The 25,915-nt window shown below is 51.2% G+C and overlaps 2 protein-coding genes and 1 long non-coding RNA gene across 5 annotated transcripts in view; 1 reads left to right on the top strand and 2 right to left on the bottom strand.

Moving 5' to 3' along the window:
- Positions 1 to 14,539, bottom strand: part of GPI (glucose-6-phosphate isomerase) — a 28,103-nt gene extending 13,564 nt beyond the window's left edge. Inside the window, exons 1-9 of the mRNA XM_061387935.1 lie at positions 14,298 to 14,539; positions 13,222 to 13,312; positions 12,818 to 12,886; positions 11,269 to 11,388; positions 4,750 to 4,833; positions 4,478 to 4,624; positions 3,662 to 3,733; positions 3,156 to 3,200; positions 1,750 to 1,803 (exon numbers count right to left, since the gene is read on the bottom strand). Coding sequence (XP_061243919.1) covers positions 1,750 to 1,803; positions 3,156 to 3,200; positions 3,662 to 3,733; positions 4,478 to 4,624; positions 4,750 to 4,833; positions 11,269 to 11,388; positions 12,818 to 12,886; positions 13,222 to 13,312; positions 14,298 to 14,419 — 804 coding nt within the window. The 5' untranslated portion in view covers positions 14,420 to 14,539. The remainder of the gene's footprint in view (positions 1 to 1,749; positions 1,804 to 3,155; positions 3,201 to 3,661; positions 3,734 to 4,477; positions 4,625 to 4,749; positions 4,834 to 11,268; positions 11,389 to 12,817; positions 12,887 to 13,221; positions 13,313 to 14,297) is intronic.
- Positions 14,540 to 14,618: 79 nt separating this feature from the next.
- LOC133230450 (uncharacterized) lies at positions 14,619 to 25,544 on the top strand. The gene is made up of 3 exons (XR_009730860.1): positions 14,619 to 15,087; positions 17,904 to 18,072; positions 25,120 to 25,544. It is a non-coding gene; the product is annotated as an uncharacterized LOC133230450 (long non-coding RNA).
- The window catches only part of GARRE1 (granule associated Rac and RHOG effector 1), an 85,063-nt gene continuing 81,617 nt past the window's right edge, over positions 22,470 to 25,915 (bottom strand). For all 3 annotated transcript variants that reach the window (XM_061387930.1, XM_061387933.1, XM_061387931.1), the window contains 2 exons: positions 25,539 to 25,617; positions 22,470 to 25,051 (listed from right to left, as the gene is read on the bottom strand). In XM_061387930.1, the coding sequence (XP_061243914.1) occupies positions 24,740 to 25,051; positions 25,539 to 25,617 (391 nt within the window). In that variant the 3' untranslated portion in view covers positions 22,470 to 24,739. The remainder of the gene's footprint in view (positions 25,052 to 25,538; positions 25,618 to 25,915) is intronic.

Genomic DNA, 25,915 nt, shown 5'->3' with positions numbered 1-25,915 from the left:
TCCTCTTCAGACAGCAACAGCCAAAATGAGCCCCCCAATATGTGCTGACTCTGGCTGAGCCCTGACAGTCCCCCCAGTTTACCACCTCACCTCTGCCTAAGCCCGACACTCAAGGATGCCCCATGGACCCTGGACCATGGCTGCACCCCCTGGACACAGCTGAGCAGTCCTCACCACTTACGCCAGACTGAACTCTTCCGATCTTACCTCAGAGCCAGCACAATATCCCTGTATCTATTCTGATGATTCTCTCTCACCTGAGAGACCCTAGGTCCAGAAACTTCACCTGTCCCTGGCTCCTCAGATGTCACCTTCTCAATTCAGCAATATACATGCAGGTCCCTCCAGCTATGTCTGGCCTGGCCCGAGGCCTCTACTGTGCCCACTCGAGGCACTTGGACCTCACTAGCCAGTCCTAGCTCCATGTTCCTGTGTTCTTAGGCCTTACCTGGGAGACCCAGGTCTCTGTTTAAGCCACACTTCAACTCATCTCTTCAGACTGGGTGGTTACAGGCAGTGAAAACCCAGGCTGGGACACAGCCCCGCTCTGCCGGACTCCTTGGCTCACGGGAGCCCCTGCACGGCCCTGACCACCACCTGCTCAGGCTCGAGATCCCAGGGAGGAGGAGGAGGATGGCGCCCCTTCCTGTCTCAGGCATGCATGCAGGAGGAAGGCGCCCCTTCCTGTTTCAGGCATGCATGCATTTGTTAGCAGCTGCACAGTCTCTCTCGACCAGGGCTCCTCATCTGAGCCATGAGACGCAGACAAGGATCTGAGTGACTCTTCTCAATTCTTCCAAGGATGGTACATAACTAGTCCCATTCTGGAAAGAAGTTAACTCATTACACACAAGAGACATCTTAGGGTACGAGGGCTAAATTCTCTCCCAGACTCCAAGGCCTTTATAGCTTTCAAAGGAGGTTACATCTTCGGATGCTGCCACTCAGCAGAGAGCTTGCGGTATAAGGGCTTGGAATCGGCCCCAGGGCGAAATCCCTAGATTAGAGGATGCTCTCTTAGGTACACCTGCCAAGGTCATGTGTTAGAGTCACACCCACTGCAACCACACCACTCCCTGCACTGCATCCCTGCATCCCAAGCCTGCCTGCATTCTGCCGCCAGAGCCTTTCCTACACCACGGCTGCACTCAGGCCAGCCGCAGAGACAATTCTGGCTCACTGCTTGGCACCCATGGTGGCTTCAGCAGAGATGAGCCTGTGGGACCACTCGTGGCCAGACTGGCCCACAGCTCTGCCCCCCAGCAGTGCTGGCTCTGCAAGCTGCCCAGCGGGGCCCCACCCAGCCCCAGGCCTGGCACCTCCTCTCTGCCACCTCCAGCTGCCCCTGCAGCTCCTTTCCAGGCCTGCCCAGTCATACTCCTGCCTTGCCCTGCCCCTTGGCCTTTACAGATTGCGGCTGTGGTTCAGAGAAAGGTCATCACTGAGAATAACTCACAACCTCAGCTCACCGAGGGGGATGGGGGTGGCTCCGGTTACCCCACTGTGGGTGCTACTGCAGGCACCCAGGGGGGTGTCACCCTGGCCCTGAAAGCCGCCCTCGGTGGGAGGGGGGCCATATCCTGACTGAGGGAAGCTGCTCCTGCTCCCTGAGGACTTCCTGGCCTGTCCCAAAGCCAGGCATACAGCAGGTGCTCAATAAACGTTGACCTGACTCCATGGGCCCCTCATCTGTGGCTTGACTTAGCAAAGGACATAATTCACCCACCACAGGCAAGTGCCATTACTTACATCCCAGAACTCGAACATGTTTTGAGGATCAATTCCAAACTCCTTCACTTTGGCCTAAAAAGGGGCAAAGGGAGAAAGAAAGAAGAAGCCGGGATTAGCTGCACGAGAACCTGCAGGCATGAGGAGTCATGCTGTCCAAACTTTAGGAGCAACACACCTTCCACAGAGCCCTCACTGGGGTGGGGCTGGAGCCACCTCTGAGCCCAGGGCAGCACCAGGAGACGCCCACTCCAGAATCAGATGTCCAGCCAGCTCACACCCAGCACATCGGTGGCCTGGTACTGGCCAAGCCCTCCTGCTGAAGGGGAGCTGCACACTCACTGCAAGGACCTGGCCCCCACACTGCTCTGCAAGAGCCACCGCCCAGACCCAATCCCTGGGACTTCTGGGAAACCGGGCCCCGGGCTGGAACCCGAGCACAGGCAGGGGCCACCTCCCAGGCCGGGGAACAGACAACCTGGACACCTGCCCAGCCCTTCCGATACTGGGATGGTGACCGAACCCCAGGAAGCCTTCAGGGGACGACCAATCTTATTCTATCCTCTACACAGACAGGGTCAGCAGCCCCCTCCCTAGACCCCACAGGAGACACCCTACTGACCAGCTCTACCTGCAAGAGGCGGACAGCTGTGCTGTTTGGCCAGCCCTAAGATGTCCTTCTGTCTCCTCTCATAGGCAGGTCAGCACTGGAGGCATGGGTGGGGGTGGCACGGAAGGAGTGGGAGTCCAGAGAACCTGGGTGTGGTTCCAGTTCAGACCGCCCAACACAAGGCCCGCCACATAGCCAGTGTTCAACCAGGTTTGCCTTTCTTTTGATTCCGGGAGCGAAGCCCCAACTCCCACAGGCCTGCCCCCACCCCTACCTTGCACAACCTGGGGCCAGGAGGAGCTGGCACATGGGTAACCACGTTCTAATCCTTACATCACTGACTCATACAATCACTGGGCAAACTCACATCCCTTCACTGGGCTTAACTAACATCCTTACATGAGAAATAAGCCTGTCATGCCACAGTCCATGGGGTCGCAAGAGTTGGACATGACTTGGCGACTGAACAACCACCACCCGACCCATACCTGGCACATCTCGTCTAGGGAGAGGCCAGTGTCTGAGGCCAAGGGAGGTCACACGTGTGGAATGCTGTGGTTATCAGTCAGGCCCCGGGGAACGGGTGGGGTTAATGTGATCCCACTGACTGCAAGCCCCTCATGGAGCAGCAGCAGTTCCAAATGGCAAGTATGGCTTGCAATTCACATCCCCCATAGGCAAGCAATCCTTCTTGGCTGAGCCAAGATCCCTGACGCTGTCAGCACATGTCAGCTCATGTACTTGGAAAGGCCATGACCCTGACCTGGCCAGGGCCCCAACCCAGGGTGGTGGTACAGGAACCCCTGTGGGCACTTACAGTGTTGGTAGACAGGGCAACAAAGTGTTTCGCGACTGCAGAAGGCTGCAAGAGATAAGCCAAGTTAGACCATACTCACCCTGGGAACCGCCCCCAGGGACAGTGACCCTCCTGCCTCCGGAGAAACCCAGGCCCTGGGTGGGGCCCACCGCCCCCAGTACTCGATTCTGAGGCTGCTGGAGGAGGCCCAAATCAAGGCAGAATAGGCAGAGGGGTCAGAGGCTGGCTGGCCCATCCTACCTCATGGGCACACGAGGCCCATGGTGCCTCCCCTGTAAACTTGGCAGGGCCAGGGGCAGAGAGGCTCCACAGGGCCAGTAGCCTTAAAGAAAGGGCCCTCAGAAGTTAGAGCAGGGTCTGCACCTTGGGCTTGTCTGGGCTGGCAAAGTCAAGTATCTTAACCAGAAAGGCTGCCTCCTGCTGCCAACTTCAGGGGAAACAGGACTACAGGGCTGGGCAGACCCACTCTGTCCTTCCCCGCCTGCCCACTGCCCACGAGCACTCACATCCTTGGCCGACAGGAGAAACCACTCCTTCGCTGTCTCTGCGTTCGTGATGGTCTCCTGGGTAGTGAAGGTCTGCAGAGAGTACAGCAGTTGGTCCCCAGCTGATACAGTCCTGAGCCAGAGCTCAGCAGCGGAGGCCACATGGATGCCCAGTTATCACACGGAGCAGTGCATGCGGGTCAGTGAGTTGCTCCACGTCACCTCCGCCCACATGTCCTCAAAGCCCCAATTAGTGTGTATCTGGGGCAGAGGCCTGGAAGCAGCAGCGTCATTCTGTGATTCCAGAACTTCACAGAGGAACCACAGGTCAAAGGTTAGAACATCCGCCAGGATAGCTGCTGTGGCCTGGGGCTCCTTCAGCCCAGACCTGGCTGTATCTCAAAACCCAGATGGAATTATCCATAATATTTAATTTGCATGGATATGAGTAAACAGGGTATAAATGACAAAAAAGCAAAATGCTTACGTTATCTGGGCCTGGCTCTGGGATGAGAAAGGAGCAGACGTTAGGGACAAATCTCTGAGAGGATAGGAATGGTCCTGGGCTGAGCCCAGATTCAGCCAAGTGAGTGGGCATGGCCTCAGATAGAGGCACACGTGGACCAGTGTGGGCTTTCATCGGGTGAACTGTGTTGGCCACCAGATAAGGAACGGTCTGAGGGCAGCTGTGCCCACCTGAGCCACAGAGCACAGCTCATTCAGAGCAGGCGGGAGGGTCCAGTGTGCAGGGCGGCAGCAAAGCACCCACTCCCCCCAACCCCTGCTCCCACCCCAGCGCAACAGGGCTGGGAGACAGGCGGGGGCTGAAGCCCATACCTTGGAGGCAATGATAAAGAGAGAGGACTCGGGGTTCAGGGTGGCCAGCGTTTTGGCAATGTGAGTCCCGTCAATGTTGGAGACAAACCAGACCCGGGGACCTTCTGAAGAGTAGGGCTTGAGGGCTTCAGTCACCATGAGGGGTCCCTGTGGGGAGATGGAGCATCAGAAAACAAGATGCCACAAGTGGTGAGAACAGCCAGGTCCCATCTCTGGGGGAACCAAGGCCGGATGAGACCCCCTCCTCTATCCCAAGGCAGCCCTCTTCTTACCAGGTCAGAGCCGCCAATGCCGATGTTGATGACGTCCGTGATGGCCTTGCCCGAGTACCCTTTCCATTCACCACTCCGGACACGCTGGCACAGAGCAGGGAGATGTCATCAGCCCAAACCCCGGAGTATAAACCGCTGTTCAAAAGCATCATTACTTCTGTATCCTTACACCTTAGTTCCAACTTCCAGGCCCTCAGAGAGGCCTACTGAGACCGTAGTGTCACATTCCTGCCACACTCAGGCAGGGACTAGACCCTCATCATCAACTAGACCCTCGTCCACCACGAGTAAGGGTAGGAGGGAGGGGCGATATCCCCATCTCATAACCAGCAACGTTATCAGAATTTGCAAAAGCAGCATCAACTTCCAGCAGAACCTAACATGACAGAGGCCAAGAGATGTGAAATGCCAAGTACTATGACCAGTCTGAGCCAGGGACAGAACGAGACACGCAGCCAGCCTCCACGTGCTCCTAGGGAGTCTTGCCCGGCAGCCACACACTCTAGAGGCGTGGGTGCAGAGTGAGCCCTACAGAGGTGTGGGTGTCGTGAGCCCCCTGTGCTGCATAGGGCTGTGAATGTGAAAAGTGAAAGTGAAGTCGCTCAGTCGTGTCTGACTCTCTGCGACCTCATGGACTATAGCCTACCAGGTTCTACCATCCGTGGGATTTTCCAGGCAAGAGCACTGGAGTGGGGTGCCATTTCCTTCTCCAGTATAGGGCTGTGAACCCACCGGAATACTGCAAAAGTGATGGAGCAGGACTTCAGAAGCCAGGTCATGACAGACCGCGCAGCTTCTGCCTCGCTCTCTCAGATCACTCACTTTGGGGAAACCATGTACGACGTTACAAGAAGACATGGTTGTGTGAAGAAGCCACTGTGGTGAGGAATGGTGGCCTTCTTACAAAAGCCAGTGCCAACTCACCACCCATGAGTAGGAACCACCTTGCAAGAGAATCCTCCAGAACCCTTCAGATAACTACAGCCCTGGCCAACATCTTGAGTACAACCCTCAAGAGAGACCTCCCCGCTTCCCCCGAAAACCAAGACCAACCAGTTAAGCTTGAGTTTCTGACCCATAGACACTGTGTGTGCGTGTATGCGTGCTAAGTTACTTCAGTCATGTGAGATTCTTTGCGACCCTATGGACTGTAGCCCACCAGGCTCCTCTGCTCATGGGATTCTCTAGGCAAGAATACAGGAGTGGGTTGCCGTGCCCTCCTCCAGGGGATCTTCCCAACCTAGGGATCCAACCCATGGCTCTTACTTTCCTACCCTGGCAGGTGGGTTCTTTACCACTAGCGCCACCTGGGAAGTCTCCATAGAAACTTCAAGATGGTGAATATTTACTGCTATTTTAAATCAAGTTTTGATGCAATCTGTTATATAATGAATAACTAATACAGATTTTAACACTAGAAGTAGGGTATTACCATAAAAAAATTTAGAAATATGGGTAAAAGCTAAAAGAGCCCTCAGGAGAGTTAATAAAAGCCTGGAAGAGACTGTTAGCAGAGGTTTAAAAGTCCTCGAGGGGGTTGCTGATGTAGATTTAAAGAAACAGGAGGAAAACATTATTGGGAATTGCAAGAAAATCCTTGTTATATAGTGAAAGAAGATTTAATAACAGTGTTGACTGCATTAATCGGGGGAGGGTGAAGTAGGGCTTCTCTGGTAGTCCAGTCGTTAAGAATCTGCCTGCCAATGCAGGGGACACTGGGTTCAGTCCTTGGTCAGGGAGGATTCCACATGCCGTGGGGTAACTAAGCCTGCGTGCCACAACTACTAAGCCCAAGCACCTAGAGCCCGTGCTCCACAAGACAGCCTCCCCTCACTGCAACTAGAGAAAACTCACACGTAGTAATAAGGACCCAGTGCAGCCAAAAATAATTAAGTAAATAATTTTTTTAAGTGGGGAAAGTAAAAGATGTATCCTATTATGATCTGGATGACCTAGCTACAGAGTTTTCAGGCTGTTACAAATTGCCTGGCTTCTTAGTGCTTACAGTAAAATGCAAGCAGAGAGAAATAAACTTAATGTAGAACTTTTAAACAAAAAGAAGCCAGCAACTGCAGGATTTGAAAACTCCCAGCCTCTCTAGGCAGTGATTCCAAAATTAAGAGATGGATGTGGCAAAGATCACGTCCAAGGTACTATAACAAAAACTTCAAAAGGTAAAACAGATTATGTAGCTGTAAAGCTTTTGTTAAGACCTCAGCGAGAATGAAGGTGGTTACAGAGAATATTCTGGCTGAAGATAAGGGTTCCAAAGACTTTAAGAGTACTCTCTTTGTGGTCTGAGAAGTAATGGTAGAAATTATCTTGAAGAAGTTTGTGAATGTTGCTTTTGTCTAATGAAGTGACCAACCCCTCTCCCCACCCCAGTAAGCTTCATAGGAGACCAACAAAGATTTTAAGATAATTGAACTGTCAGAAATATTACCAGTTTGGACTGAAAGGGACAGAGATGGTATAAAAGGAAAAAAATCTTTAAAAATCCACATTTCAAGGAATTCTCTGGCTGTCCAGTGGTTAGGACTTGGTGTTTTCATTGCCAGGGCCTGGGCTCAATCCCTGGTCAGGGAACTAAGATCCCACAAGCTGTGTGGCACAGCTAATAATTTTTTAAAGCCCACATTTCTTTTAAACTTTTTTTTTTAGCCACATTGCATGGCATGTGGGGTCTTAGTTCCCCAACCAGGGATCGAACCTGTGCCCCTTGCAGTGGAAGTGTGGAGCCTTCACCACTGGACCAGCAAGGAAGTCCCCCTCAAAACCCACATTTCTATAGGCAGTAAGCAGACTGAAAAAACTAGGCAGTTACAAACACAAACTACCTTTCATGTAAAAAAGATAACAGAGAGCAAAGCCAAAAGCCTTGAGGAATGAAGCCTTGAGTCCTAACCAAGCGTCTGGCGAATTTCAGAACTGCTCTGGACCTGGTGCTCTGTGACAACCTGGAGGGATGGAGTTCAAGAGGGACACATGTATGCCTATGGCTGATGCATGTTGATGTATGGCAGAGGCCATCACAAAACTGTAAAGTAATTATTTCCCAATTAAAATAAATAAAAAAGAACTGCTTTGGATCAATGATTCCTGTGTGCCTCCCACTTTCCTCCCTTTCTGCAAAGGAATTATCCTATATAGGTATCCTGTGCCTATCTCACCTGTATGTTGAGTGTGTGAGGGGAAAATAACTTGTCTATTTAATTCACATATCTTCAGATCGAAAGGAATTGCATTTGAGTTATGTTAAAGAAAATACAGATATATCTGAACCTAAATTAGATGATGAAGTTCTTGACTTCTAACTGACATTGTAATCTGATAATGGCATTAAGAGAAAGAGAATGGGGTATTTTATTTTGCATGTGGAAGGAACAGGATGAATTACTGGGAACCAGAAGGCAGACTATGGTAACCAACATCCAAGATAGTTCCCAGAGATGCTCACCTCCTGGCACTGCATTCATGATCTTGTGTAGTCCCTTCCCACTTTGATCAGAGTCAGAAAAGAAAGAGTAACTTCTAATGCTAGCTCAAGATAATAAAAGGCCTTGAGGCACTCTGCCTTGCTTTCTGTTGGAGCAATTGCTCTGGGAAAAATCAGCTACCTTGTCATGTTGCTGTCGTATAGTCGCTAACTTTTCAGATGCCATGTTCTCCTCCAGGGGATCTTCCTGACCCAGGATCAAACCCATGTCTTCTGCACTGGCAGATGGATTCTTTACCACTGACCCAACAGGGAAGCCCAAACCTTACTTCATGCATTTTAACCTTACTTTCATACTTTCTTCCCAAAGCAGCTGCTTTCCATACATCCATGATGGGATAAAATGGAGCTTAAAGCTCCATGCTAAATATATAATCATCAAGAAACAACTGCATGGTGTGTGTAAGTAAAATACAGATACTTTTCAAGAATGCTTCTGGAGACAAGAACACTGATCAAAAGCCCCTAAGAGTATAAAACTATACTAACAAGCTTACGAAATAACACTGTGGAGTTATTTTTTTTCACTCATAGAACTTTCATGGTCTTTTTCCTTTTAAACTTTTTCTTTATTATAGCAAAACAATGTTAGATTTCAGAAGGGAATAGGAATATTTATGGGCCTGCTAATATCTATAAAAGATACTACTATATTCACCTTTCAGAGGTTTCTAAAAAGTATGAAAGCAGCCAGGGTGTAACCATGCAAATACTCAATATAATGAGGACACCCAAATAGACTGTGGAGAGGTTCACATGGTGAGGAACTAAAGCCTCCCAGAAATCAGCAGTAACTGCTGGTGAAACATCTTGGGAGAAGATCTTCCAGCCCCCATCAAGCCCTCAGATGAATGTGACCTTGGGCCAACACCTTGACTAAAACCTTGTAAGACCAGAACCAGAACCAATCAACCGCAATGTTGACTGTTGTTTTCAGCTGCTAAATTCTGGAGTAATCTGTTACTCAGTGATAGGAAACTGATACACACGGCTTTCCCCAAACCAGTAAGACCCTGTAACTTTATTTCTTTCAGATAATAATCAACTGCCATGAGCACTTTTCCATCAACACAGAAAGAAAAATAAATTACTCAGCTTTTCAACCCTCAATCTCATCATCAGTTCTGTTAAAATATGGCATCCAAGAACGGAACCTTTGTGTATTTTTACTAGAACCAGACATACCCTTTATTTGACCAGATGGTGTCTAACGAAACCCACCAGTTCTGTAACTTCCCTTTTTGACTTCACAGTATATCCTCAACAGAAGAGCAGGTCAATGCAGCTGTAGTTCCCTAATTACTAATGGTGCCCAGGACTACAGTATATGAACACACACTGATTTTAAATAAATAAGGGCAGGCTGTTTTCAGGTTTTGCCGGGACAATCAAGGTCACAGTGAACATTCTCACCCAATCTTGGTGAACTTTTGCGAGCACAGCCCTGAGGAGTGTTCCTCACCAGGGAAATGCTGCTATTCAGCAGCTTTTTTGTACTATAAATACCCATCAGTCTGAGTCAGGTACTCCAGCAGCCAGCTGTAAGGGAGGGTTCTCCTGCAAACAGCTTCCCAGACAACCAGTGCCACACACTTTCCACCTGGCATGCCTTTGCACACCAAGGTTGACCAAACAGAGCACCAGGCTTCATACAGAGCACAGCAGTTCTTGCGCTCACACCTGATAGCTGGAAACACCCTTTGTTGTTGTTGTTCAGTCACTAAATTGTGTCCCATTCTGCGACCCCACAGACTGCAGCATGCCAGGCTCCTCTGTCCCCCACTGTCTCCTGGAGTTTGCTCAGATTCGTGTCCATTGAGTTGGTGATGCTATCTAGCCATCTCATCCTCTGCCGCCTCCTTCTCCTCTTGCCTTCTCTATGACCCGTCTGACTTGGGTGGCCCTGCATGGCATGGCTCATAGCTTCACTGAGTTACAAAAGCCTCTTGACCACGACAAGGCTGTGATCCATGAAGAGGGGAAATGCCCTCCCCTCCACCCAAAGCCCATCACCAGCACCAACCACTATGAAGGGACATTCTGGAATTCAGATTCCAATCAGGATCCCAAGCCTTCCTCACCACGTGAAGTCCTACTTGGCTGCCTTTGCCTCTAGGATGGATGCCCAGATCACCTCCCACTATTTCAGTCAGAAGATGGCTCTCACCCAAAGTGACCAGACTTTGACCAGCCACACATGGTGGACACTGCTCCCAGGGAAAAGCTGACCAAAGCTTAGATTATCACTCCGAGAGCACGCATCATCCACACACAGACATGCACAGGCCTGCCCAAACAGTCCAGCCCACAGATATCACCCTTGCTCTATAGGCTTGAGGACATCCACGAATTCTTGCAGAACCATTCCTGGCATAGACACTGAGGCAATGGCAATATATATGGGGAACTCTCCAGAAGATCTCTGAGGCAACCCCAACACCCACAGAGGAAAAGGAGGCACAGTTCTGTGCATTAATGCTGAAGCAGGGACAAGCTGCATGTGTGTGTACATGTGTGGGTATGTGTGCTTCAAAAAAGAGACGACAGACAAGCTAGTGCACGCTCGGGAAACCTGTGCAAGATTTAACAGTAAATAAAGACTGCCTCCAGAAATCTGGCAGGGGTGTGGTCAAGAAAATCCTAAGTTTTAAATTTTATCTAGTTCTAGACCAGGAAATAAGGATCCATGACTTAAGAGGTTACAAAAAGCAAGTCTTTCCCCCTCCAGAGGCCTCACTTTTCTTTTCAGATCTCTGTCCTGGCCAGATTGTCACCGTGAGCCCGCAGGTGTTACAGTTCAAGGAGGCTGCTCCACGGCTGCTAGTAGTGGTTTCCCCGAGAACAGGGTTAGGGGAATCCGTGCCTTAGCAGAGACCCCCATGGCCAGCAATCACACACACTGCCCCCACCTCAGGTTATTGAGAGCTGGGGTCCTCTCCAAGGAGAGTGGAAGGGCAGCCCATCGGGACCCCTAGATTCCCAAATACAAGCACACACATGGCTAGTGGGAAGTCCACCCATACCTGGCAGAAAGACTTCATCTTCTCCAGGACTCTGTTGACCTCTGGCATCACATCCTTACCATCCACCAAAATGGGTGCGTTTGATCGGTTCCGAAGGGCCACGTGCAGCACAGCCCGATCCTGAGGGCGAGAGTCAGCGTGTGAAGGTCCTCGCCCCGGTGCAGCCACACACCCAGCTGCACCCAATGGACATCCAGGCGCTAAGGTCTGTTAAGTGTCTGGACTCATACAGAGAACCCACTGTGTGTTCACGGAAGTAGGGACCACCCCCAGGATCCGGGGGAGAGGAGAAGCAAGGCAAGTGCCCCTTGCTTTATGTGCTGCGGACAGTCACAAGGGGAGAGACCAGAATGGGCCTAGGACAGGCCCCGATGACCCCCGGATGTTCAGGGCATGAAAAGTCGAGGAAAGCTGAATGGAGTGAGCGAAGGCAGACTGGTGGCAACACAGGCCAGAGACAAGCAGTAAGTGGCTGCAGAGAACCAACGCTCACGAAGCCCAGTCTCATCTACCTGGTAAAAAGTTCATGGTGCTTGTTGGCACCTTTTGAAAAGTGTCCCGGCCCCTTGAACGTGGAGCAAAGCAAGCAACTCAACCTTCCCTCACCAAGTGTTCCATCACACCCACCACCGGAAACCAAAACAGATCCCAAGTCTGTGATAAGCGCCAGGCAGCTGGCCTTATCAAGTGAGAACAACAGTCCCATCGAGCTTCGGGCAGCAGAGGCCTTGAAACAAACACATCTGAGACTCTGGAGGGACAGGAAGGGATGATCTTAGGACTCCAACCCAGGGAGCGGATCGCTAAGATGGAGGGCTTCATGCGACACCACCCTCACCCTGTCCAACCTCACTTCTGAGCCATGTTCTGTAGGCAATGAAATGACCCCTCCAGGAAGCCCTCCTTGATTGCAGCCTCCCTCAGACTGCCCAGCAGTGAAAGACAGAATGTTTGAATCCTGAATCTGCCACTTAGAGAATGACATTAGATAAGTGACTTGATCTCTGAGTTTCAGGTTCCCCATGTGTAAAAGGAGACTAGTAACATTATGAGCTTGACGCTCTGCATGCTCAGTGATTCTTATGCCTCCAAGGCTTCCACAGCAATTCAGGAACAGGGTGGCCCAGACCTGGCCCTGCCATAGCTTCCTGTTGACTCCTACCACTGAGGAGATTGATTTTGACAGGAGTCTGCTTTTCACTAATTAAACCTGCAGCAAGAACAGATCAGAGTTAATTTCTCTGACCATGTCTTGAGATGCCCTCTCTCTGCAGGCTTGAGAGCTGCTGTCCCCAGGCAGACATAGACACTGGAAGCCATCCACACTCACCAGACCTAGACTGCAGGCTTGGGGAAGACACACCATGGGGTGTGTCTGGCCCTGCAACTTGCTTGAGGAAACAGACCTTCAGGTCCCTCGTTAAGCAAAAGCATTGCCTAAGAGAAGGAGTATGACACAAGGCGATGCTGCTAACAGTCAGACGCACCCCAAAGGGAACCAAGAGGCTGTGGAGGGTTTGCAGAGCCTGCTGTCCACTAGCCAGCTCACCTCAGTGAAGTTGATCTTCTCACCAGTAAACATGCGCTCCCGGGCGGCCTCCACACCCCTGGACTTAGCCTGAGAAGAGAAGACACTGAGACCTGGTCCCACCCACGACGGTCAAGAGTCCAAACCCCCAAGCAAAAGGCTTGGTGCAGATCCCCAGTGGGACTGAAAGATGGCTGCAGCCTGGCGCCCTCCCCCACTGCCTGGGAAGGGTCTGCTCAGACATCTGGGCACTGGGTCCCCTGGGATGCCGGTCAGAACCTGAGCCGGGGCAGGGGCACAGAGGCAATGACTGAGATCCACTAAGAGAAGGAAGTAAAGATGCTCAGGAATCTGGGGGCGCCAGGAGCCCTGCTCGCCTGCCACATCATGGGTCACTGGTCAAGCCTTCCGAAGCAGAACATTACCACGTCCACCAGCATCTGCATCACAGTCTCCGTCACCAGGTTCTTGGAGTAGTCCACCAGAATATGCCCATGGTTGGTGTTGAGGTTCAAGCTGCAGAAAGATAGCAGAAGCTGCCCACCATCTGCTCCCTGACAAGATGCTTCCAGAAAAAACATCCTCCCCGTGCCAAATCCAAACAAGCTTCAGCTGGCCAGCACAGTGGTGTCTTCTGTCACCTGCCCGCCCACTCGGCTGACCTGCAGCAGGAGCAGCATAGTGCAAGCTGCAGACGCTGGGTGAGGGGCCCTTGCTCCCCTAAAACTGAGCTGGGGGATGGGAAGACAGAGTTGGGAGCGCTGCCACCGCCTTGGCCAGGGAGTGACCATTCTGGCCCAGGGCTCCTGAGACCCAACCTATTCAGGGAAGGCCCCGGAGAACAGGGCTGGCCATCAGGGACCTCAAATCTAGCGCCACAGATCTCCTCTGCCCAATACCTGCACCAACGGGTTGGCCATTCCCAACCCCCAAGATTTCCTCTTTTACCCCTGTTCATGGGTCTCCGGATCTAGCCTCCAGGGCAGGAATCACAGCCCCACCTCTCCAGCGTTTCACCACGACTCTCCGCAAATCCCACGGGCCTGTCCCACCCTGACCACACCCTGCGGATGGTCCATTCTAAGCCAGGATCGCATGAAGTGGGGAGCAGCCCTTCCGCGCCTGCTGCGTCAGCGAGGGCCCTTGCTCACAACCGCGGAAGGATGGGCTGCTTCAGCCGGTCGGGACTGCTGGGCGGGTAGGGGAGGAAAGAGAGATGTCCCCTGGAAGGGAAGCGGAGGAGGTGGGGAACTCTTCCAGACGAAGCTGCCGGGGCCCCGAGACCTCCAGCGAGCACCCGGAAACCTGCTTCAAGGAGGCGTCAAGGACGAAGTGCGGCCTGGGCCCAGGCCCGGATCCACGGCCGACCCCCACCCCCTCCCGCCGACTCAACCGGGGACCGCCGCCCCGCCCTCCGGGCCCTGGCCCCGCACCGCACGGCCCCGCGAGCCGCCTCCCGGTGCAGCACCTCCGCGCCCCCGTTCCCGTCCCGCGCACGCACCTGAAGCGGTTAAAGCGGTCCCTGTCTCCTTCGAAAAGGCGGCGCAAGTTGAGGTCAGAGCCGTGCTGCTCGTACCATGTCTTCAGTTTCTTGAACTGCGGGTTCTGGGTGAGCGCGGCCATGGCGTGAGTGGCTGGGAACACGGACCCGGGCGAGAGCCGATAAGGAAGCGTGGAGAGCAGCGCACGACAGGCGCAGAGACCCGGTGCGCAGCGAGCTTTATGGCGCAGGCGCCCGGCCCCGCCCCGCCCCTGGCCCCGCCCCGTCCCGCTCCTCCGTCCGCGCCTAGGGGCAACCAAGCCCACAGCCGAGGATCCGGGACCTCAGCTCTTCTCTCCTTGCTAACTGGCAGCCGCTTGGACTGCTGCTACTCTGCCAGCCTTTGCCTGGAATTGATTGGGGAACAGAGGCCGAGCTCCTGCCTGCTTCATTAGTTCATTCGTTCATTCATTCATTCACTTAACACAACTCCCTCCAACACCTTCTGTGTTACAGGCAGCGTTGCAGGTGTTCGGGACGCTTAGGTGAAAAGTAAAATATATGGCTTATCAGATGCTGGTAAGTGCTACTGAGAAAAGGAAAACTGAAAAGGGTGCTGGAGATAGAAGATGCAATTCTGAATAGAATGGTCAAGGCAAAACTCACTAAAGGAGGTGACATTTGAGCAAAAGCCTGAAGAAGGTGAGAAAGCAAGCCCCTTGGATATCTGGGGGAGAAGTGTTCAGGAAAAGGGAAGAGCAGCTGCAAAATTCCTGAGGAAAGCACGCTGATATTTTAGCAACAGCAAAAGGTGAGTCTGGCTAGAGCGGAGTGAATGAGGGGAGAGTGAAAGAGGAGGTCAGAGAGGGAAGGAAAGCAAGAAGTCATTGTGAGAACTTTGAGTTTTATTCCCACAGAGATGGGAAACCATTGAAAGGTTTAAACAAAGGCGGGGGGGGCATCATCTGACATGTTTACCAAAGGATCAGACCAACAACTCAGTAGGCATGAAAGTAAGGACAACAGACAGGATGCTACGGTAAGAATGCAGACCAGGAATGAAGGTGTCAAGGTAGGAGGAGTTGGGCCTGGTGACCTATATATATTGAGTGAAGAATTAAGAGAAAGAAAAAGAACAGTCAATGATAACATCTGGTTTTTTACCCAAATTCCTGGAAAAATGGAATTGCCATTACATCTTGGAGAAATGCCAGTTTCAGGGGGAAGATCATTATCTTATTTTTGACAAGTTTTCAGAACCTATTAGAGATCTAAGTGGAGGTGTTTCGTTGGGTGTTCAAGTCTGGAGTACGAGGAGGGATGGTTTAGGCAAGAGGAAAAACTTGGGAGGCATGAGTGAATAGATAGCATTTGAAGTCATGAGCCTAGAGGAGAGTGTGGGCAAGACGAAGTAAATGTAGTCAGAGAGAAGAGGTCCAAGGACTGTGCACTCAAACTGAGCTTCTCCATCACCAAGTTCCCCCAGAAATGCCATCCATCCAGGAGTGTGCCCTGTCCTGCTGCAGTCCTAGGCTTAGATCTTCCTCTGACCTACCTCCCAGCACCATGCTGTCACTGCCACTTCTGGCCTTTCTCTCTCTGCCCAGAATTATTTGAGTTCCTAAAGATAAAGAAGGAAAAGAGAGGGGTCAGAAATTGAAGAGATCGTCACAGGACTTTGCAGGGAACAGCCCTGCCACATGGCCCTTATTTGTCCAGAGTTTTGGGTCATCTGTCAACTCTGAGGTTTAAATGGGCTTCCCATATCCAGCAGAACCCTGACAGTGCTGAACAGCATCTGTTCCACTTGTTTCTGAGAAACCCTCCAATCACAGAGTTCCCATCCAAGCAGCTATCTGCACAGAACAGCACTCTCAACCCTCAATCCTGTGTTTCAGAACAGAACTCCATCCAACAGGAAGGCCCGGTCTCAGTAGCTATTACCCATATCATCCACTTGCTCTATGATTCCTTTGACGACTCTCAACAGTAGGAGCCACTGCCTCCCTTTTTCTCAAGCAGGCTCTTTTCAGTGATCACAGCAGATATCTGTTTATCTGTTGTCTTGATTCAAAGCCACTACCTCTCACCCTTGGGCTTCTTCCTCTGCCTCCTTGACTGAATCAGAGATGAACATATGACTTAAGCCAGAGATGAACACATGACCTAAGTAGTCAGAAGTGAAAGTTACTCAGTTGTGTCTGGCTGTCTGCAATTCTGTGTACTGTAGCCCGCCAGGCTCCTCTGTCCATGGAATTCTCCAGGCAAGAATGCTGGAGTGGGTAGCCATTCCCTTCTCCAGGGGATCTTAACCCAGGGATTGAACCTGGGTCTCCCGCATTGCAGGCAGATTCTTTACCATCTGAGCCACCAGGGGAAGCCCAAGACAGCCAAACAGGGACCCAAAGCCAGTAGGAAAAACTCTAGTTTTTTTGTAGTGTTAGGCTGCCTGTCAGAAAGGACAGACCATGAAGAGAAGGACCTCCAGAGAGATGGCAGAGTGAACCGCTTCACCCAAGTTCCTGGGGCCAGGCCACCTCAGTATGCAGCTGCAGCACGAACCACTGATTTCCCCTCATCTTGACGTTGTTCTAAGCTAAGCTGTCATTTACAACTCCCAATCTTTCCAAAAATTTTATGGGTGTTCACCTGCCCCCTGCCACACTATCCTCCCCAATGTCCACTTCCATCCACCTGAAACCCACAGGAGCAGCTTAGGTCCTAAAGAGGAAGGAGGCAAGGCCTCCAATGATTACCTTTTAAAGGTTTCATCTTCTTTTTAATATTCTATAATGTACACCTCCAGCAGTTTGGCCTCTGTGATTCCCAGCAGCTTCAATTATTCCAGATTTCCCACCTATTCTCAGATCTCCCCGTAATATTTTAACATTGTATGTTGAAATTCCAGTTATGTGGATTTTCTATATTAGCAGGAAAGTATGGTTACTTTCCTACTCTGGCTAGTTTACTGCATGCAGAGCTCTGTGCTAAATTCTCTGCCACATAACTCTCATAGCACCCCATGAGGGATATCCCATTATCCTCTCCACGTAGCAGACAAACTAAAAAAACTGAAAATAGCCATTCTGCTAAACTAAGAAGAGAATCAGTTCAAGGTTGCCCCAGTCTTGAACCCTGTTCTTAATCACAACCCTGCCCTGGCCCTGTCCTGGGCCACTTCCGGACTCTTCAGCCTTAGGAAAAGGGTACACGGAACAAGGAGAAGCAGGCAATTCTTTCAGGCCCTCTCCATCACGCCTCCCCCCGCCCCTTCTATTTGAACATCAATTAAGCCTGTAAATCTGATTGACAGGGTAGAATTTTACAAGTGGAAATGGCCAAGAATGACATTTCCAAAGGCAGGGACAGCAGCATAGGCAGAGGCAGAGAGGTAGAATACAACCACTGGATCAACACTGCTCCCCTTGGACTGGATCTGAGCATCTAAGTAAGGCAGTAGGAGATTCTTAGCAGGAAAGGTGCAGTGTGTGTGTGGGGGGGGGGGGGGGCGGGCAACGATCAGACACTGGGGTGTGGAGGTAGCCTCTCTAATCAAACCTTGGGGAGTGGAGTGAAGTCTGCAGTTTGGAAAAATATTAAGGTAATTTTATATTTATATTGATAAAGTGGCTTCCCTCATAACTCAGTCGGCAAAGAATCTGCCTGCAATGCAGGAGACCTGGGTTTGATTCCTGGGTCGGGAAGATCCCCCGGAGAAGGAAATGGCAACCCACTCCAGTATTCTTGCCTGCAGAATCCCATGGACGGAAAAGCCTGGTGGACTACAGCCCATGGGGTAAGAGTTGGACACGACTTAGTGACTAAACCATATATAGATAAAAGTTAAACCTGTTTTCTACCACCATCCCCACAATCGGCTCCACATGCTAAGCCAAGCCCTGTCTGCAAACCGCACAGTATCGGTGTTCAGAAGTGGCTCTCTCAGAGGGTTCTATGCATCCAGACCTGGGGCTGACAACCACCATCAAAAGAAAACCTGGCTCTCAAAGTTCAATAGACCGCTCCAGTGCCAGGCACTTTCAAGTGCCCTCGGCAAAATGTTATGAACCGAGAGAGAGGGGTGGATTGAAGGGTGGACCTAAGTCAGGCCTCAATTCAGGGCCGTTGGACAGGAGTCAGGCAGGGCATGGAGACCAGGACAAGGGCAAAAGGAGGTTCCGGGACAGGGTAGCAGCAGTTCTGGGGCTCGAGTGTGAAGGAGGTCGGGTGTGGGGCGATACACGCCGATGGATTTTCGCGAGCTGCTCCGAGGCGGCGTACCCACCGAGGATGCTGAGTCACGGTGACCGAGAAAGGGTGAGGAGTCGCAGTTCTCCAGAACTCCGCGAATCCCCCTGACACCCGCCACACCCTCCAGAGGGGCGGTGCGCACGCGTCTAAGCACGGGGAAGGCGGGACCAGCACAGGGAAGGCGGGACCAGCGCAGGTAGTGAGCGGGCGGGGGTGCGCACGCGTCTGCGTGTGGGCTCGCACGTCCGAGGGAGCACGTGTGCGCATGTCTCCGCGCTCAGACAGCCGCCGGCCCCTGACCGGCGAACTTGCAGACGCCTCTGCCCGCACGTCTGGGATGGACATGTGCGCGAAAGTGCGCAGACTCCGGGTCGGGGCAGACTGCGCGTGCGCAGGCTAAGAGACACCCGGATGGCTGAATTAGCGCCCCCAGGAGGCTCGGGGCTCGTGTTCCGTGCACGCGGTGCTTGCCTGCTCAGCTGACTTCAGTCGCTTTGGGATGTCGCCAGATTTTCCTGGTGAATCCAGTTGTTTTTTAAAAAAATTTCCCCTCCGCACATGGCCGTGGGTTTTCACCCTAAGAGTAAACTCTGTACTTGGTAAAGAGCTAAACACCCCTTCCTTGCGGCTCTAGTACAAACCCTGGTCATTGCGTATTCTTTTAGCCCGATGTGAAAACCGATTCAAGTCTTAATTCTGTGTTTTGGTTTTGTATTAGAATTTGCCTCTGGCCTTAGCGGCACCTCATTTCATCTGTATTATCTGGAGTTGCTTCGCGGTGTTCTGCACTCTGCACTTGTGGCCATGAACAAGACTTACTCCTTGCTCTACTGAAGCTTTGATTCTGGCGAGAGGGACATGTGCAAAGACACGTTATAGCGGAGTACTAAACAAGGCCGGGTAGAGGCTGAGCTCTGGCCGCACAGAACTGATGGAAAGGCCCAGGCACGTGGGCACCGTCGGTAGGCTTCCTCGAGGTAGCAGGGGTGTCCAGGAGACCTTAGGCCTGAGAAGGAAAGGCAGGAGATGGGGAGGACCAGGTTGATGGCAGTGGAGATGTAAGAACTTTGTGGAATTGAAATATGCTTGCAGAAGCACTTGTGCTGTGCTGTGCTGTGCTTTGTCGCTCAGTCGTGTCCGACTCTTTGTGACCCTACAGACTGTAGCCCTCCAGGCTCTTCTGTCCATGGGATTCTCCAGGCAAGAACACTGGAGTGGGTTGCCACGCCCTCCTCCAGGGGAATCTGCCCTATCCAGGAATTGAACCGGGGTCTCCTGCATTGCAGGCAGATTCTTTACTGTCTAAGCCACCAGGGAAGCCCGAGAATACTGGAGTGGATAGCATGTCCCTTTCCAGGGGAATTTCCCGACCCAGGAATCGAACTGGAGTCTCCTGCATTGCAGGCGAATTCTTTACCAGCTGAACTACCAGGGAAGACCACAGTAGCGCTTGTAGCACTTCCTAATTAAGTGCAAGAGGAGAGTAAAGAAAATCAAAAATGTCTTCTAGGATTTCTGCCTGAGCATTGAGTGCTTGAATATGTATCTCTTACCGAGAACGGGAAAGAGGGAATTGTCTTCCCTCAAAGACTGAGTTTATGGACCGCTGCTGCTGCGAAGTCACTTCAGTCGTGTCCGACTCTGCAACCCCATAGACGGCAGCCCACCAGGCTCCCCAGTCCCTGGGATTCTCGAAGCAAGAACACTGGAATGGGTTGCCATTGCCTTCTCCAATGCATGAAAGTGAAGTGGCTTAGTCATGTCCGACTCTTACCGACCCCATGGACTGCAGCCTACCAGGCTCCCCCGCCCATGGGATTCTCCAGGCAAGTGTTCTGGAGTGGGGTGCCATTGCCTTCTCTGGAGTTTATAGGCAGAGACTTCATTTTCTATGCAGCCTGGCTCCTATCCTAGCAAGGAGCGTGACGATAGTAAATGTTGAAATGAACGTGACACTCGGGAAACAATCCTTCCTCCTCACCTAGGCCCACATACAGCCCCCCTCACAGACAAGCAGAGGCCTGGGCCCAGTCAGCCAGCCCCTGTGGATCCTAAGGCCATCTGTTTGTGTTACTTCCAAGAGCCTAGCCCCAGAGGTTCCTCAGACTCCCAGGCACATGTGGTTGAGACCCTTACAGTCACTTGTCCACACACGTCTTTTTGGGAATCAAGGAGCTGACCTTTGGCAGGATTTATTTCTTGGATCCGCATCAGGAAGCAGATCACGAGAGGGGTCGCACAGTGGGCCGTCCTTTCCCAGCAACATGGCTGGGATGCAGAGTTTCAGCTACATTCCCAGAGCTGGATGCCCACTCTCCCAGGAACCCCAGATGGAAAAGGAGGGTCACCAGACTCATAAGGACCTGCCTGTGTGTCCTCCTCCATTTCTCAGCTGAGCCAAAGCCCCCAGGGACCTTCTTGAGGCCCTGGTGAACATCTGTCTGCTTCCATCCCCACCCATTCAGGATGGAGCTGGGTTTACAGGACTCCTGTCTCCACCACTGTTGTCAATTAGAATTCAGTGAACAGGACCATGTGTGTGGGTGTGTGCTAAGTCACTTCAGTTGTGTCTGACTCTTTGCAACCCTCTGTAGACCTACAGGCTCCTCTGTCTATGGGATTCTCCAGGCAAGAATATGGGCTTCCCAGGTGGTGCTAGTGATGAAGAACCCACCTGCCAATGCAGCAGATGGAAGAGACTCGGATTCAATCCCTGGGTCAGGAAGATCCCCTGGAGAGGGCACAGCAACCCCATTCCAATATTCTTGCCTGGAGAACAGCACTGGGTACTAATGTTAAATAGGAACACATATGAATAAAATGTGTTTACAATTTATAAAATGTTTACATTTTGTTATAAATGTTTAACATTTATAAAATGTTCTGGCTAGCAATGGCACCCCACTCCAGTACTCTTGCCTGGAAAATCCCATGGACAGAGGAACCTGGGAGGCTGCAGTCCATGGGGTCGCTAGGAGTCAGACAGGATTCAGCGACTTCACTTGCACTTTTCACTTTCATGCACTGGAGAAGGAAATGGCAACCCACTCCAGTGTTCTTGCCTAGAGAATCCCAGGGACGGGGAGCCTGGTGGGTTGCCGTCTATGGGGTCGCACAGAGTCGGACATGACTGAAGCGACTTAGCAGCAGCATTTTAATAGGAACTTTCAGTGTCTTCCTTAGCAATATTCATACAACATGGCTGTTACTAAGTAACCTTGTCTTGAGGTGTATTTAATGTCCCCATGCTCAGCTTCTGGGAGTCTCAGCAGAAAGAAGCCAGAGTGGTACTTGTACTGGTAGGTTATATATTTATACTCATTCACTCCATTTTCTTAAGTGCATGGGAAAAGTTTCAATCAAACGCTGTCTTGCTGTAAGTGAAAATGAGTTGCAACTCCCCTGTAACTCACCCTCCTTCTGTGGCTCCCACTGTACAATCTCTCCTTCTCCACAGCAGGATGGCACCATCCAGTGCACCTGGTCCTTCTTGTACCTATGAGGGAGGGTCTGCTACATGGCGGGTGTCTGGTGGAGTTAGGGGAGACCTCATCTGCCTCTTGGAAAGGCTGGCTGGGCAGCTCACAAGTGCCCACACTTGGTGGAATGTGTGTGTTGGCAGACCACAACCCAAGGAGAGTCTGCATTCTTCAGGTGGCCTCCTTCACCACAATAGTGGCTCTGGCCACACACAGGCCCTTTCAGCTTTGGCCTCAGGGAAGCCAACAGAAGAGATGTGGTAGGTTGTCCCACTTTCTGTACGCCAGCACCCCCAACCCCAGCTTACCCTAATACCCCCAGAGGTATTACCCTTGCAAGGGCTCAGAATCAGAGGACAGGCTGACCTAAAAACCTATTCGTGTGCAGCTTTTCAAAGTAATGAATCAGACAGGGCTTCTGACATGATCATCTGCTGCAGTTCATTTTAGACAGAGATCCAAAAATTATTAAAGGTATATTTTAATAAAGCCAATAGTTATTTTACTTATAGGAGCTTTAAAAGTAAGATACAAAATGTAGAGTTCCAGTTTGGAAGCGTTGTAACTAGTCACACGAGCAAGGCAGCCACGCCTGGCCACACAAAGGACACACATACTCACACACGCACACACATGCGTTTGGCGAGACCCCTCTGCCAAGCGCAGCACCTGGAATTACCAGTGTTCAAAGCAAGGCGGTGCTGAGAACACAGCACCCACAAGGAGACTACACAAACAGCTTCACACAGTCTCACAGCCCATGGAGACGCAATTACAAAATGCCTTCCTTAATCGAGAAAAACAGACTGGAAAGTGACAGTTAGCAATGTTGATGTCACCTGCGCTGGAGCATAAAGGACTGACCTCTGTCCAGGGTGAGGTCTTTGGGGAGGCACTATTAAAACAAGGGTACTTCAGTATAATAGAACTCGAAACACGGGGTACTGGAGACACATCACTGAAGGAGAGAAGAAAACTATCTTACAAGGAAACAGCCACAGATAACAACAGACGTAGTGCACACACAGTGACAGCCAACACGGACAAGAGCCACCAGGGTCGGTGCAGAGCACGTGCCTGAAAAGTCTATGTACAAAACAGTTCTCTGTAAACATGGTGAGGTGAATGTTCAGAACCCATGGTGAGAGGATCATGACTACAGGCAGCACTGACATCCCCACTCAGCACAAAAGACAACACCCGAGGCCTGGAGACAGCCTGGCACCACAGTACTAAAGGTTCAGATGGCTGGGCTCAGACACCCTAAGGGTCCTCTATAATTAGTGTGTCTACATACATATATATATATATATATTCTTTTTGGTATTTTTAAATATAAATTTACTTATATTCATAGAAAAATGAGAACATAACTGTGTTATTACAATCTCTGCTGGAAAAGCTTATATGGAGTTAGAAAGAATAAACCATTTATTAGTAGTTAACATATATTAAAATGGTTTAATGATTTAAGAAAATATAAAAAAAAATATTAATACTGTCAAACTTTCATACCAGAAAATATTATGGATTTTTCTCAATTAGATTTTTTCAAAGATGAAATATGAAAAATTTAAATAAGTTTTATATAAAGAACTTCTGTAACCTCAATTAATATACAGTGGGATAGGTCTAGTCTATATAGATATATTTATTATTTCTCAATTTAAGCACCATTCAATTCTTCTGGATCCATTCTGGCTGGAAAAATATCCCTAAATCCACAGGATGTTATCTATTTAACAGCACATGTTAACTGAAAATGAGGTGGTTTATTTTTTTCTTTAAAGAAAAACTTTTAAATTAATTCCTATCTACATCTTAATTGGTTTGTCTTGAGCCAGCTCACAATGTTACTGCAATTTCAAGTGTCTCTTTGCAGCCCCCCTGACCACAACCCCACGCTCGGAAACCTTATTGAAGCCTCTGGCCGTGTGTGGAAAGATATGAGGGCAGAAGGTGTAGCTTTATCCCGCACACGGACAGCAGCCAGCAGGCTCATCTCCACGCACCATCAGGGCTATGATCCTGCTTTTGTAAATCCGGTAAAGGTCACACCCCTTGGGTGCTGCTGGGGGTGGCGAGGGGCTGTCCATCTACAGAAAACCCAGGTGATTGCTTCTCATCACAAATATGCTATCCTTTGCCCAGTTCATAGAAGCTTAAATATAGTGTTGAAAAACCTCCAGCCACTCTATTTGTTATCTTAAAATATTCAATGCATTTGAGGCAGGAGATACTTTAACTAAAAACCTATATGAAAAATAGCTATAAAATACAGTGATTGGTGTGGTCATCACTCAACGTGTTAAGGAGGGAAAGAGAAGGTTTCAGAAGAATGGTCAGTTTTGCTCTCAGCCTTCAGCCCCAACGCCTTCCCAACACACGCAGTGGGGTCTACAAACTTGAGAGCTGTGTTTCTCAAAGTGTGGCCAGTGGCCCACCTACATCAGAATCACCAGAGGTGCTTATTAAACTCGAACATCCCCTAGCATCTCCCTGAGGAGAGTCAGAAAACGCTATCTTCATCTGGCCCTCCAGGTGTCTGATGCCTCCAGAGTTTTGAGAAGCCAGGCCTTAAAGGCTTGGAGCTGCCAACCACCTCCATCCCCAGGGATCCCTGCCTGGGACAGGGGTGCACTGGTCCTCTGGGGGGCTGTTGCCAGCCAGTCAGCCCTGGGCTGGGGCCCCTGGCCCCAAAAGCTCTGGGCGGGTGGGCAGGCGGGCCTGGGGTCAGTACTGGGGCAAGTAGGCTGGTCTGCGCTCAGCCTTCCCAGGGAAGGCCTTGAAGCCCTTGGGGGCTGCCTTGTGTGCTGGTGGGGGCGGGGGCTGCGGCGGGGTCTGCACGTAGGCGAAGGAGGCGGCGGCACTGCAGTCACTGGTGGCAGCCCACACCGGGGACTGCAGCATCTGCATGGTGTCGCTCCACTGGCTGCCGGGGCTGGCGACTGCATAGAGTGGTGCGCTTGGGCCAGGCAGGGTGCTGGGCAGCGGGGAAGGGTGCTGCCAGGGGGCTTTGGGCGGCCACGTTTTGGTTTTGTTATCCTGAGAGACAGAAGAGGGCATTTTAGTGGCATTTCTGGCAACTGATCCTCCTTTCCCACCTCCCCCAGTCTCCAGTCCTTATTCCCACTGAGGAAACGGCGCGAGCCCCAGCCCTCCCCACAGTCCTGGAGCAGCACCGTCCAGCGGAGCGTGCGACCACAGATGTGCTCTGTCCATGCCACCCAGTACAGCAGCTGCTCACCACACATGGACGGTGCAACTAAGGAACTCAATCTTTACATTGAAGTAATTTCAACTTAAGTAGCCACATAGGCTAATGGCCATCATTCTGGACAGCACAGCCCCAGAACTTCCTCTGCACGTGGCTCGAGTCTGCTGAGATGGCTGATCATTTAGACAAAAACCATAGAAGAGAGTTGTTCACCACAAAGAACCCCCCACCCAACTCTTAAAACTTAAGGGTTTGGAACCTTGCCCATGGTATCCATGAAGCCAGCCCTCTGTGGCCAGAGCAGGGCCCACATACCTGGTTCACGTCCTCCACTGCGGTGAGAAGAGGCGGCGAGGGCAGCGCGCTGGTCTCCTGCTCACCACTGCTGTGCTTCCTGAAAGAACCCAGAACTCAGGCCGTGGCTGCCTGCCACCCGGCTTCCCTCCAGGGCACACCTAGCTGCTTGGTATGGGTGTCTCTAGGCACTGGTTCTGGGTGGGGAGGCCTTGGGCCCGCTGTGTGCAGGAGGCAAAGGTGGGTCACCATGGTGTGGTACCCTTCTGGAGGCCGTGACAGGGCTGGGCTGGGGGTGGAGGGCAGCGGGCATGAGGACTGGCATTGCTGCTTCAGCTGCTGAGTCCGCCAGCTCCAGCCTTTTGTTAAGTTAGTCAACAGACACAGACTGACTGTTT

This window comes from Bos javanicus, chromosome 18 (genome assembly GCF_032452875.1).
Source record: "Bos javanicus breed banteng chromosome 18, ARS-OSU_banteng_1.0, whole genome shotgun sequence".
NCBI classification, from domain to species: domain Eukaryota; kingdom Metazoa; phylum Chordata; class Mammalia; order Artiodactyla; family Bovidae; genus Bos; species Bos javanicus.
Note: the sequence above shows the minus strand (reverse complement) of the source record. Positions and strands in the feature narration are given on the sequence as shown.